We start from the raw sequence: 14,630 nt of genomic DNA on the forward strand, positions 1-14,630 counted from the left end.
ATGTGAAGCAGTACCCACGATGATTGGTGGGATTTTGGAGTTGTATGAGGAACAAAGGTAGACAGTACTGTATGGCCGACTATAGTGTCTGCCGTGGTATCCCATGTGATAGCATAATGTTTGGCAAATGTGTGGTCAAGTGTCCACATGGCCGCCTTGCATATGTCTGTGGGGGAAGGCAATGGATGTTGACATTGCTGTAGTAAAATGAGTCCTAACACCCTCTGGTGGTTGAACATTCTGGGTCTGATAGCAGGATCTGATGCAGGCAGAGATCCACTTGGAGAGTCTTTGCTTAGAGACAGCATCACCCTTTGATCTCTTGCTAGTAGAAACAAAAGTCTAGGGGATTCACGAAATGGTTTAGTTCTGTCAAGATAGAATGCACGAGCCCGTCGGGCGTCGAGGCTATGTGATACAGCTTCCTGTGGAGTCATGTGAGGGTTGGGATGGAATACAGGTAAGTGTATTGACTGGTTAAGGTGGAAGGTAGACACCACCTTGGGGAGGAATTTGGGGCGGGTCTGTATGGTAAGCTTGTGTTTAGAAAAAATGGTGTAGGGAGGGTAGGTCATCAGGGCGCTTATTTTACCAACCCTTCTTGTTGAGGTTATGGCAACCAAGAAAGCCACTTTCCTGGACACGTGGAGCAGGGATGAGGTGGCCAGGGGCTCGAAAAGGGGTTTCATAAGAGTGCAGAGAACTAGGTTGAGACTCCAGGAAGCTACTAGTGAATGAATCTCAGGGTAGAGATTTTGCAGGCCCGAGAGGAAGCATTTCATGGTGGGGCATGCGAAAGTGAATAGCCGTCCAGAGTGTCATGGAAGGTGGTAAGGGCCGTGAGGCGTACTCTGATAAAACTGAGTAAAAACCCGTCCCGTTTTAGTTCGAAAAGATACTGTAAGATATCAGGGAGAGTTGCAGTCTGGGGTATTAGGCATCTGTGGAAGCACCAGATGGAGAAGAATTTCCACTTTTGTAGGTAAGTCTTAGGAGTGGAATCCCTTCTACTGTGCAGGAGGACATGTCAGACCTGTTCTGAGCAGGCTAATTTGTGGGATTGAAACCATGAAAGAACAACACTGTCAGATGAAGTTTCCAGCGCTGTGGATGAAGAAGCTGACCGCAGTTCTGGGAGAGGAGATGTGGTCTGTCAGGGAGAGGACAGGGAGGATGGATGGACATGTATAGCAGGTAAGGATACCATGTCTGCTTGGGCCAAGCTGAGGCAATAAGTATGACCCGGGCTTTGTCCTCTATGATGTTGCGTAGAGCCCTGTGTATGAGTGGAATCAGTGGAAAAGAGTACATGAGGGAGTTGTTCCAAGGAATGAGGTGCATTTCAGAGTCCCACTCTGGAACAAAATAGATGGCATTTGCAGTTTTGGGAGGAGAGCTGTCAGGGTATCAAGGGATGTAATTCCCATTTGTGTTTCTCGGAGAAGTGTCTGCTGAGTGTGTCGGCGGTAGTGTTGTGACACGTGGGCAGGTAGGAATCAGTGACTTTTATGTGATGATGTATGCACCAATTCCATAGTTTAATGGCTGTTGTGCATAGGGAGTGAGATTGTGCTCCTCCCTGCCTGACAGCTTGGAGTTCAAGGAGATTGATGTGCAGATGCGTCTCTGATAGGGACCAGCGGCCCCGTGTTTTGTGGTCACCTAAGTGTGTTCCGCGATCTATCTTGGAAGCAACCATGGTCAGCATGAGTACTGGGGAGTGTGGATGGAAGGGAATGTCCGTGCATATGTTCTCTGGTTTTGTCTACCAATGTAGGGAGGCCAATACGTTCGGTGGTGGAGTCAGTGTTATGCAGAAACTATGTCTTCTGGGTTCGATTAATGCATATATGGAAATAGGCATCTTGTAGGGTGAAGGCTGTGAACTAGTCCCCTTGTGCAATGCGGGTATTATTGTGCCCAATGTGACCATCTTGAATTTTTGTACATGTACAAACTTGTTCAGTTGGTGTAGATCCAATGTAGGTCTCCACTCCCCACCTTTCTTTTGGGAGTAGAATCCTTTTCCCTGATGTTGCATCAGCACATGTTCAACTCCATCTAGGTGAAGAAGATGAGCCACCTCCACGCAGAGAAGGTGCTCGTGAGAGGGGTCCATAAGAGGGACAGGGAAGGGGAAAGGATGGGCGAGGAAAATAGGAGAGGGATGGAGTAACCTGACTGAGCTATTTCCAGGACCCAGCAGTCCTGCGTGATCTGTTGCCAGACATGGTGGAAAGTCTGGAGGCGGTAGCCAAATGGGAAAATAGGCGGTGGAGTCAAGGGGTGGTTGCATATTCCCCTGACCAGCACTTCAAAATTATTTGTTACCCAATGGTGGGAAGAAATTGGTTGTGTCTGGTTTTGCCTGCGTCTAGGAGGTCTGCTGTGGTTTTTCCCAGTGTCATATGGTCTGGACTGGGGTCGGTGATATTGTTGTGTGCTGGGCCTTTGGTAAGGTTGATACCCTTGTTTCCTGGAGAGGGACAGGTATGTGCCCAATGTGCGCAAAGTGGCTCTAGAGTCTTTCATAGTGTGAAAGATTTCATCTGTTTTTTGTTTTGTTTTGTTTTGTTTTGTTTTGTTTTGTTTTGTTTTGTTTGAAAAGAGGTTATCTTTGTCAAAGGGGAAACTCTCCACTTTGGACTGCAAATCTTTGGGGATACCGGATGCCGAGAGACAAGAAGACTAGCACATCACCACTGCAGTGGTGCGGGAGGCTGGATCAGTCATGTCCATGGATGCTTGTAGTGCCATGCTAGACACCAACTGATCTTTGGCGAGGACTAACTGGAAGTCCGCTCTCCTCCTCCAGTATATGGGAGGCAAATCAAAGAGCTTGTTGTAGTTGTCATGGTCATAGCTTGCAAGGAGAGTAGAATAAATTTGCAATTCTAAATTGCAAAGTAGAAGAGTATAAACCTTGCGGTCTGGGAGGTCAAGACGTTTGAGGTCCTTGTCCTGCAGAGTGGGCCGGTAGTGTGCCTGCTTTGTTCTGTGCATCGCTGCATCAACCACAATAGAATTGGGTTGTGGGTGGGAAAATAAGAAATCGATGTCCCTCGCAGGCACGTAGTATTTATGTTGAGCTTTCTTGCATGTTGGTGGAATGGAGGCAAGGGTCTGCGAGAGAGTACCAGCTGGTTCTAGGAGAGCTTTCTCTATGGGTAGTGCTATCTTTGAAGGTGCAGAGGGTTGGAGGATTTTGAGAAGCCTAGGTTGTGTCTCCTGGACTTCCTCCAAAGGGATGTCCTGACTGAGTGCCATTCTCTTAAAAAGTTCCTGGAATTGCATAAAGTCGTCCACGTTTTGTGGAGGTGGAGGCATAAGGGCGACTTCTGCTGCTGATGGCGAGGCAGGAGCCAGTAAAACAGGGAAGGGGTCATAGCCCACTTCTTCAGGATGGGGTTCAGGAGCTCTAGATGTTGATAGAGCTGGGGATATAGGCATAGGAGTTGCTAGCGGTCCGGTAGAAGGGGCGCAGGGAGAAGTGGTGGCAGGAGCCAACCACGGGTACCACAGAGACCAGAGCACCGGGTAGGAAAGAAATGGTCCCGGCCACTGGGGGACAAAGTAGGGAAACTGAGGCTGATTCTTATGATGCCCCATGTCTTGGGGTATGTATGGCTCTGGTCTGGGGGGGGAGGACTCAGACAGGGAGAACTCTGCCTGCTGCTGTGTGCCATTCTCATTATCAATGAAAGTATCCAGGTCACGTGGGAAGAGCTGCTGTTCAGACAGTGAATGCTCCCTATCCCAGAGCAGAGAGTCAGGCTTAGGGGCCACAGAGATATCCTGCTGATGCAGGAATTGTTGCTGCTCCCTAGGTTGGTGTGCTGCAGAGCGTCAAGTCTGAGCGGCAGCCCGGAGTGATTTTAGTTTCACTTTTGCAGGAGCCAAGAGCTGTTTGTGAGAGCCCGTGGGGGTCTGAATCTGCTGGGGGTAGCAGGCAGACTCAGTGCCAGAGGCGGAACTCGTTGTCGGCACCGGGTCCGTTGTCGGTGCTGGGGAAACCGGTGCCGAGGAGAGCTTCTCACTGCAGGAAGTCGGGTCCCTGCTTTAGAGCCCCATGAGAGTTGCCTGTAAAGTGGTCAGAGTTGCCTGCTTTCCGTGCTGACAGCACCAAGAGTAAAGACCCTGCAGGAGATCCTTTACCCTCTTGAGTGTCTCTGAGAGGAGACATTAGGGCTTCCTGCCTCTTCACGTGAGAGGGTGAAGCCGGGCTCCCGGTCGGTTCTGACCTGGCAAGGGAACGGGTTTACTGCCCTGCTCCATAGGCAGCTCCAGAGATTCTTGCTTCTGCTCCAGAGAGGGTGAAGCCATGCTCCCGGTCGGTTCTGCCTTGGCAGGGGAGCATATGGGAGAGGGTTTACTGCCCTGGTCCATAGGCAGCTCCAGAGATTCTTGCCTCTGCTCCAGAGAGGGTGAAGCCATGCTCCCGGTCGGTTCTGCCGTGGCAGGGGAGCATGTTGGAGAGGGTTTACTGCCCTGGTCCATAGGCATCTGCAGTGCTTCATGCTTCTGCTCCAGAGAGGGTGAAGCCATGTTCCCGGTCGGTTCGGAATGTGCCTGCAGATTTACTGACACATGTACCTCCATGGCCGTGTGTTCACTGGAATGACAAAGCCTCCTCGGTGGTATGACAACCTATACCTGGGCAACATACCGGTTCAACTGGCCAAGAAGCTACTACTCAAAGTGGTCCTTGCCACTGCTTCTGCGTCTGCCTCCGTTCATAACAGCATCACTAAAGGCCGCATCCAAGTTCAATTCTCCAATAAAACCATCACTCAACTGAAGGATCCTGTTCGTAACGCATCTTACAACCCCAACTCCTGGTAAACTCTTGTACAAATACAAACTCTTGTGCTTCTACATTTGTGTTACTAACCTCTGTTGTCATGTGTGGGTACTTTTGTCATAAACAGATAGTTAAGGGTTAATGTCTCTTTTACCTGTAAAGGGTTACAAGCAGTGAACCTGGACCACCTGACCAGAGGACCAATCAGAAAACAAGATACTTTCAAATCTCGGTGGAGGGAAGTCTTTGTTTTGTGTTGTTTGTTTGTCTGTTGTTCTCTCTGGGTTCTGAGAGTGACCAGACATACCTACAGGCTCTCTAATTTTCTATTCAAATAGTAAGTACCAGTAGAAGGCGGTTTAGTCTTTTTGATTGTTTTCTTTATTTGTAAATGTGTATTTTGCTGGAAGGATTTTAATTTGTATTTGTGCTGGGGGGACGGCTTCTCTGTAGTGCCTATAAGCTGAAAGACCCTGTAACATTTACCATCTAAATTACAGAGACAACTTTTACTTTTTTCTTTCTTTTATTAAAAACTTTTCTTTTTTTAGACCTGATGGATTTTTTCCCCTTGTTGATGCTCAAGGGAATTGAGTCTGTACTCACCAGGGAATTGGTGGGAGACAGGGAGAGAGAAGGGAGGAGGAAAGGTGGCATTTCCTCTGTTTTAGATTCACGGAGCTTGAATCTGTATTACCTCTTGGGGAGGGGAAAAGAGGTAGGGGGAAGGTGCATTTCTCTTTGCTTTAAGATTCAAGGAGTTGAATCACAGTGATCTTCCAGGGTAACCCAGGGAGGGAAAGCCTGGGAGAGGCAACAGTGGGGGAAAGGGTTTACTTTCCTTGTGTTAAGATCCAGGGGGTCTGGGTCTTAGGGTCCCCAGGGAAGGTTTTGGGGGAACCAGAGTGTACCAGGCACTCCAAGTCCTGGTTGGTGGCAGCACTAGGATCTAAGCTGGTAATTAAGCTTAGAGGAATTCATGCTGGTACCCCATCTTTTGGACGCTAAGGTTCAGAGTGGGGATTTATACCATAACAACTTTAGACATATGCTTAAAAATCTCACTAGGTTTCCTACCTTTCCCCCCTTCCCCCAACTCCCCTCTTCCTCCCTTCACCCACCTCCTTTAGGTAACCCTAAGACAGATCATGTAAACCAAAGCATTTAAGTACTGACTACATCCCACCTGGGAGTTCGATTTGTCAAACAGGAGGGAACTGGTAGGCAAGAGTTAAAAATTCAGTTAGCAGCTGAGGCAGAAACCCACATAACTAACAAGCAGGCCCAGGGACAATGGCAGATGTACACACTTGAAAACTTAAAATGGTCAGATGTCCGCCCAGTAACTCAGCCTCTCAGTAAGGAAGAACAATACAAACCCTCCATGGCTCTCCAGATATCAAGTGAACACTCACCCCTACCCCTATCCCCACCCCACCCCTTCGCCTTCAGTTTAGGCATAAACAATTGATGTAATCAGGATGGTTTCTGTGCGTATGTTCTGTTCCTATCATTATCTTGTTAAGTGTTCTTTCTCTCCCTCTCTCTCTCTGAAACAATGTTTGTCTCTGTAACGACATAATAAATGCAAATGGATTAATAAGAAAATGTATATAACTGGTCACAGTAAGATCATACTTTTGAAGCTGTTTATCAGTCTTCCCGGTGCGATGAATAAACCTCTTCAGTATTGTCTGTGCTGTTTGATTCTTGGGGGAAAGAATCCCCTTGCTTCACAACGCCAACAGGCAGAAGGCACAGGGATGCCTAGAGTTATACAGAAGTGAGATACCTGCACAACAGCTCACCAAACATGGCAAGTGAGGTCTCTACCAAAAGCCAGAAGGCTGTTGGTTCATCTAATGGGAGCAAGATGTTTGTATGGGACATAGTTGAAGACAGATGAAAAAAATGTAGAATACGACGCTCCAGAAGTGTTGAAGTGAAGTTTGTCACCTACGCCATGGCAATCCCTTCAGCTGAGATAATCACAGACCAAAGCCCAGCTGTGGAGACAGGCTATATTCACTGTCTGGGCCCAGTGCGGGCCTGAGAATTTACAAAGACAAAGGTCCCTCAGCACAAGTCTCCAAAGAGAGACCCCCTCTGGGAAGAGACAATGGTCTGTACCTACAAATAAAGAGGAGAGGGGACAAGAGCTCTCTTTCACCCAGGAAGCATCTGACAGCACTTTTGTCAGGAACAGGAGATCACAACTAAGCCTGAAGTAAAACCCTGAAAGAACTGTGGGTTGAGCATTGCTCAAACAGACAGAAAAGTATCTTCTTCAATGAGTCTAGGCTCTAGTCAGCTTGGTATGATTTTATGGGCCATGCAACCATTTCTTTCCAACCCTTCTCCTTGATACCCCTCGAATCTCTACACTCTGTGAAATCACTTGTCCTTGGTGTGACTATGAAGGGATGTAGGGTTGTGTGTTGATTGGGGCAGTGATGGGAGGTGGAGCTGGTCACCTTGAGACTGTGGTCCTTTGTGAGCAGATCTGTGACTACTGTGATGCCTAGCGAGACAGGGAATGGGTGCTGCAGGAGGACACTCAGAGAATCGAGAGGTGAGGCGAGCATATTGCCAACCTCGACAGCGGTCACTCCCCTCCACAAGACCTAGAGGGAACAGCTTGTGTGGCCTGTGGCCCAGGGAGTCAGGGAGCTGCCCCCAGCAGGCACAGACAAGGCTTCCTCATGCTAGGGGCCCATGGCACTGCACTGGGGCATTAAAGTCAGCACAACTGCAAATGGAGAGCGCCCTCAACTCACACACCCCCTACCTGCAGTACAGGCCCTTAACACCATGTTGGGCACCGAGGTGAGCGCTGACTCAGACAGGAGAGCTGTGTTTGTGCTGAAAGCTTCCCAACCCGATCCCTGTACCACCCACAGTGACGTAATGGATGCAAATTACCTGAGCACACAACACCAACATCTTCTCCATGGGTACAGTTATTCTCTCCCCAAAGCCGAGCCCTGCAATCGGAGAGGGCAACTTCTGTCCCTGTGCAGTTCACGTTATTCATCCAGATACGATCAGATCCTTGCCCAAACCGAGCCTCTCTTGGTGCTGATAATGCCGTCCCACAGCCCAGCTGCCTGCATGCGACCCCAGCATCCTGCAAGTCCCAGCTGTCATCACACACAGTTCCCCACTGCTGGTTGTGAAGCACCTCGACCCTCCCAGCGCAGTGACTCCTGCTGTTCACCAGTCTGAGCTGAGCCACTTCTGAGATGCCAGCGTCTGCAGACATCCAAGAGAAGAAACACTCAAGGAGGTTCCTGTGCATCTGATCTCTCATGTTGCTGGGGAACGTAGCGTCTCCTGTCAACAGATCTGACCGGTCTCTGTACACAGCAACTGCCTGTCACGGGCTCCCCACAAGTGACCAGGCTAATCACTTGGGCAATGTTGAAGTCTGTCCACTCCCCTCCCAGCCAGCTGTCACCTAATTAGGCAGACTGGACAACAGTCAGTCCTACTGCTCCCACTAGAGCACTTTAAAAGATCACCCCCCACACTGCTGTCAGGAACCTCTTGGGGAGCAGATTTACACCCTCACTCCTGGTGCTGGTATTTGCTCCAGTGAGATACTGTGCAGTGCTGTTGGGCAGACACTGGCATAAGCATCTCAGTGATTGGCAGCTGAACACAGTCACCCATGTCATTGGTGGTTGCCTTAGCCTGACATCAGCATCGAATTTACATGTGTTGGCTCCATAGCTCCCTGAAATCGTCACCCAGAGTCCATCCCCCTTAGAACTGCCTGGAGCCCAGTGACACCTGGTAGGAACCTGCTGTGCACCAGGCTGACAATGATTCCGACCAGTGCAGAGGCAATGCACACTTCCTACAAGCAGATCGGCCCCCTCCTGAAGCAAACACCTGCCCCTGCAGTCCCTCCTCACTTGCCATGACTGACTTGGCAACATCGTTTTGTGGCAGCCATTGCTGCACTCCTGTCTAGTGCTCCCAGCCCAGTACCAGTCTCAGTCCTCACAGAGGGGCACCAACTCTGGGATAGAGAGACTGGTGCTGATGCATTTTCAGAAGCCCTAACATGTATCTGCCCATTTACAACCCTGGGATGCAGATCCTGGGCTAAGTTTATGGGCCCCTGATTGGACTGGCCGGAGGCACTGCTGCAGTGCAGAAACATGGCTTAGCCTGATCTTCTCAGTGTGCCTGTGGGGCAGCAATACAGACGGTCACACGTGGTGGAGCAGAGCCCACCTAGAAGACTGGGCCTTGAGGATGTACAGTCAGATGGCTGAACAAGCTAGAGGTAAGCAAGGTGGGAACGAGCTCTCCCTTGACAGCTAGTGATGAGCTGGGGAGGGGGAAAGGCTTCAGGACCAGACTGTGTTTACAAGAACACACCCACTCTGCCTAGGTATCCTGCCGACAGAGCTGTGTTGGCTGGTTCTGGGTTACAAATCACTGTAGTACTTGAATGCAGGGTAGCGAAATGTTGTTATCCTGATTGTCTCAGTGAAGGGCAGCAGAACTGTACTTAGCCTGCCCTGACTGAGGGGGTCACCCACAGCTGAACTGAACTCACTAATCAGAGGGCTCAGACACCAGACCCCCATCAAGAGTGATCCCAAATTGGCAGGTAGTGATCCATATATCAGGGATCAATTTGTCGTGTCTAGTGAAGATGCGATAAAATCAATCCCTGATAGCCCTCCTCGTCGACTCTGGAACTCCAGCTCATGAGAGTCGACGGGGGAGCCTCACAGCCTGGTAAGTCAACCTAACGCCTGGTCTACACTATGCGTTTAAACCGAACTTAGCAGCGTTAAACCGATTTAACCCTGCACCCGTCCACACAACGAGGCCCTTTATTTCGATATAAAGGGCTCTTTCAACCAGTTTCTGTACTCCTCCCCGATGAGAGGAGTAGCGCTGAAAACGGTATTGCCATGTCGGATTTGGGTTAGTGTGGCCGCAAATCGACGGTATTGGCCTCCGGGCGGTATCCCACAGTGCACCATTGTGACCGCTCTGGAAAGCCATCTGAACTTGGATTCACTGGCCAGGTAGACAGGAAAAGTCCCGCGAACTTTTGAATTTCATTTTCTGTTTGCCCAGCGTGGAGCTCTGACCAGCACGGGTGGCAATGCAGTCCCAAATCCAAAAAGAGCTCCAGCATGGACCATACAGGAAATACTGGATCTGATCGCTGTATGGGGAGACAAATCTGTTCTGTCACAGCTCCGTTACAGAAGACGAAATGACAAAGCATTTGAAAAAATCTCCAGGCTATGATAGACAGAGGCCACAGCACAGTGCTCTGTGACAAGCATAACGGAAAGCCAAAGAATCAAATGGATGCTCATGGAGGGAGGGAGCAGGTACTGAGGACACCAGCTCTCCCACAGTCCCCGCAGTCTCTGAAAAGCATTTGCATTCTTGGCTGAGCTCCCGGTGCCTGTAGGGTAAAACACATTGTCCGGGATGGTTCAGGGTATATCTCGTCAATTTACCCTCCCTCCCCCCCCCCCCGCCCGTGAAAGAAAAGGGAAAAAAATCATTTCTTGACTTTTTTCAATGTCACCGTATGTCTACTGCATGCTGCTGATAGACGCAGTGCTGTGGCACTGAACAGCAGCATCCTCTCCCCTCCCCTCCCCGGTGGCAGACGGTACAGTACAAAAAGACTGATAGCCGTCCTCATCATCCTGTGAGTGATCCTGGCTGGCCTCGGTGAGGTCGGCCAGGGGCGCCTGGGTAAAAATAGGAATGACTCCCGGTCACTCCCGACAGATGGTACAGAACAGCTGGTAACCGTCTTCATCATAGCAACTGTGGGCTGAGCTCCATCAGCCCCCCCGCTTTCATGTCTAAAGAAAAGATTCTGTACTGCCTGGACTATCATAGCAGCGGGAGACTGGGCTCCTCTCCCCGTGCCACCGTTTAATGTCCTGCCTGGACTATCATAGGAGCTGGAGGCTTCCTCTCTCACTAAAAAGTCAGTGTTTCTTATTCCTGCATTCTTTATTACTTCATCATACAAATGGGGGGACACTGCAACGGTAGCCCAGAAGGGTTGGGGGAGGAGGGAAGCAACGGGTGGGGTTGTTGCAGGGGCACCCCCTAGAATAGCACGCAGCTCACTATTTCTGTAGGATCTGACACAGAGCGGCTGTGCGCTCTGGTTCTCTGGTTCTCTAATACACTTGCCCCATATTCTAGGCAGGCCTGACTCTATTTTTAGATAAAACATAAAGGAGAGAATGACCTGGGGAGTCATTCCCATTTTTGTCTTTGCGCCCCCGGCCGACCTCAGTGAAGGCCAGCCAGGAGCACCCATGACAGCAGCAGACGGTACAGAACGACTGATAACCGTCATCTCATCGCCAATTTACAATGGCATGGCAGACGGTACAATAGGGATGGTAACCGTCTCTGCTACCTTGCAAAGGCAAATGAATGCTGCTGTGTAGCACTGCAGTACCGCCTCTGTCAGCAGCATCCAATACACATACGGTGACAGTGACAAAAGGCTAAACAGGCTCCATGGTTGCCATGCTATGGCGTCTGCCAGGGCAATCCATTGCCGTAGCTTTCACTGAGGAAGGAAGGAGTGACGACATTTACCCAGAATCACCCGCGACACTGTTTTTGCACCATCATGCATTGGGATCTCAACCCAGAATTCTGTGGAAGTAGGGAAAGAATTGACAAGGATTTGTAGGGGATCTTAATGCATGTCAGTCTGTTAGCAAGAGTTAGGCCAGCTGTAACCCTAATGACGTGAGATTTGTAGAAGTGAGGTTAGTGTGAGGCGAGTAGGAAAGAACTGTGTGAGAAGTTATCACGACCTTGCACTGATAATTAAATACATAGACTGGCGCCCGACGTGAGGAAAATAAGATAGCAGGATAGCCTATGTGTAAACAAAATGCAGCTGTTGCTCATTATTGTCTGTATTATTGCTTGTTTTTGTCTGTAACAAAGGTATAAATGCTTGCTGTAATTGTTTACCTGTTGAGAGACCTGTGCGGGACTGGAGTGACCCAGTGTCCTAGGGCACTCCCTCCCTCTATTGCAATTGCTAGAGTTACAATAAAGTATTTGATTTTGCTGCACCCAAACATAAAGCGAGAACTGAGTTTTTCTCCGACAATTCCAATGGGCGGGGGAGACTGCGGGAACTATAGGATAGCTACGGGATAGCCACCCACAGTGCAACGCTCCAGAAATCGATGCTAGCCTCGGTACATGGACGCACACCACCGAATTATTATGCTTTGTGTGGCCACGTGCACTCGACTTTATACAATCTGTTTTACAAAACCAGTTTATGTAAAATCGGAATAATCCTGTAGTGTAGACATACCCAAAGATACGCCGAGTTCAGCTACGCAATAGCTGAACCTGCATAATTTAGGTTGAACACCCTCCCTGCCCCCCGCCGTGTAGACCAGGGCTCAAACAGGAGAGCTGGGTCTATGCTGAAAGCTTCCCAGCCTGATCCCTGCACCACACACACTGATGTAATGGAAGCAAGTTACCCGAGCACACAACACTGGCATCTTCTCCGTGGTTACAGTTATTCTCTCCCCAAGACCGAGCCCTGCAATCGGAGAGGGCAACTTCTGTCCCTGTGCATTGAACGTCATCCAGCCAGATACGGTCTGATCCTTGCCCAAATCGAGCCCCTCCTGGGGCTGATAATGCTGTCCCACAGCCCAGCTCCCTGCACAAAACTCTGGCATCCTGTAAGTCCCAGCCGTCATCACACAGAGTTCCCCACTGCTGGTTGTGAAGCACCTCGACCCTCCCAGCGCAGTGACTCCAGCTGTTCACCAGTCTGAGCTGAGCCACTTCTGAGATGCCAGCGTCTGCAAACACCCAAGAGAAGAAACACTCAGGGAAGTTCCTGTGCATCTGATATCTCGTATCACTGGGGAACTTAGCGCCTCCCGCCGACCGATCTAACAGGTCTCTGCACACAGCAACTTCCTGTCAAGGGCTCCCCACCAGTGACCAGGCTAATCACTTGGGCAATGCTGAAATCTGTCCACTCCCCTCCCAGCCAGCTGTCACCTAGTTAGGCAGACTGGACGGCAATCTGTCCTACTGCTCCCACTAGAGCCCTTAAAAAGATCACCCCCCGCACTGCTGGCAGGAACCTCCTGGGGAGCAGATTTGCACCCTGAATCCTGGCGCTGGTGTTCGCTCCAGTGCGATACTGTGCAGTGCTGTGGGGCAGATGCTGGCATTAGCATCTTGGTGATTGGGAGCTGAACACAGTCACCCGTGTCATTAGTGGTTGCCTTAGCCTGACATCAGCGTCCAATTTACATGTGTTGGCACCATAGATCTCTGAAAACCTCACCCAAAGTCCATCCCCCGTAGATCTGCCTGGAGCGCAGGGATGCCTGGCAGGAACCTGCTGCGCACCAGGCTGACAATGGTTCCGACCAGCGCAGAGGCAATGCATACTTCCTACAAGCAGATTGGCCCCCACCTGAAGCAAACACCTGCCCCTGCGGTTCCTGCTGACTTGCCAAGACTGACTTGGCAACATTGTTTTCTGGCAGCCGTTGCTGCACTTGTGTCTAGTGCTGCCAGCCTAGTACCAGTCTCAGATGAATGATGGCAGAGCTGGGCTAACAGCTGTGTCCTCCCAGAGTGGCAGCAACTCGGATAGAGAGATTGGTGCTGATGCATTTTCAGAAGCTCTAACGTGTATCTGCCCGTTTACAACCTGGGATGCAGATCCTAGACTAGGCTTAATGGGCCCCTGACTGGACTGGCTGGAGGCACTGCTGCAATGCAGAAATGTGGCTTAGCCTGATCTTCTCAGTCTGCCTGTGGGGCAGCAAAACAGTCACACATGGTAGAGCAGAGCCCAGTTAGAAGACTGGACCTTAAGGATGCACAGTCAGATGGCTGAACAAGCTAGAGGTGAGCAAGGTCAGAATGAGCTCTCCTCTGACAGCTAGTGATGAGCTGGGGAGGGGAAAAGGCTTCAGGACCAGACTGTGTTTACAAGAACACACCCACTCTGCCTAGGTATCCAGCAGACAGAGCTGTGATGGCTGGTTCTGGGTTACAAATCGCTGTAGTACTTGAATGCAGGGGTAGTGAAATGTTTTTCTGATTCTCTGAGTAAAGGGCAGCAGAACTGTCCTTAGCCTGCCCTGACTGAGGGGGTCACCCACAACTGAACTGAACTCACTAACCAGGGGGCTCAGACACCAGCCCCTATTAAGAGTGAGAGGAGTGAAGATGGGTGTTCCTGCTGAGGGATGTGGGGTCTGTGTAAGAGGTTTAGGCATGGTTTAATCTGCCCCTCACCACTCTTCAAAGATCAAGTTAACTAAGGACAACTAAGTGAAGTCTCCAGATCGCAGACCTGGTTCTAATGGGGAACTTCAATCACCCTGCCATCTGCTGGGAGAGCAATACAGCAGTCCACAGACAATCTAGGAAGTTTTTGGAGAGTGTTGGGGACAACTTCCTGGTAGAAGTGCTGGAGGAACCGACTAGGGGCCATGCTCCTCTTGACCTGCTGCTTACAAAGAGGGAAAAATTGGTAAGGGAAGTAGAAGTGGACAGCCACCTAGGCAGCAGGGACCATGAGATGCTTGAGTTCAGGATCCTGAGAAAAGGAAGAAAGGAGATGTAGTGGGGTGGTTACTCACTCCTGCCCGCCATGGCTTAAAATAGCCCAGGAGAGGGCTGTATCTGGGGCAAGAAGCCTGGGCTGATTGGGAGAAAGCAGGCTTAACTGTGGCCAGATCCCAATCAGAGCCCAGCTGGCCCTATAAAGAGGCTGGGAGCCAGGAGCTCAGGAGAGTCTCCC

At 50.2% G+C, this 14,630-nt stretch overlaps 1 protein-coding gene across 1 annotated transcript in view; it reads right to left on the reverse strand.

Annotated features, from left to right (window-relative positions):
* LOC127036673 (deleted in malignant brain tumors 1 protein-like) overlaps window positions 1–14,630 on the reverse strand; it is a 143,006-nt gene that overhangs the window by 82,177 nt on the left and 46,199 nt on the right. The window contains exons 7-8 of the mRNA XM_050927767.1: window positions 12,331–12,660; window positions 7,724–8,053 (exon numbers count right to left, since the gene is read on the reverse strand). Of these exons, the coding sequence (XP_050783724.1) occupies window positions 7,724–8,053; window positions 12,331–12,660 (660 nt within the window). The remainder of the gene's footprint in view (window positions 1–7,723; window positions 8,054–12,330; window positions 12,661–14,630) is intronic.

This window comes from Gopherus flavomarginatus, chromosome 18 (genome assembly GCF_025201925.1).
Source record: "Gopherus flavomarginatus isolate rGopFla2 chromosome 18, rGopFla2.mat.asm, whole genome shotgun sequence".
NCBI lineage: Eukaryota > Metazoa > Chordata > Testudines > Testudinidae > Gopherus > Gopherus flavomarginatus.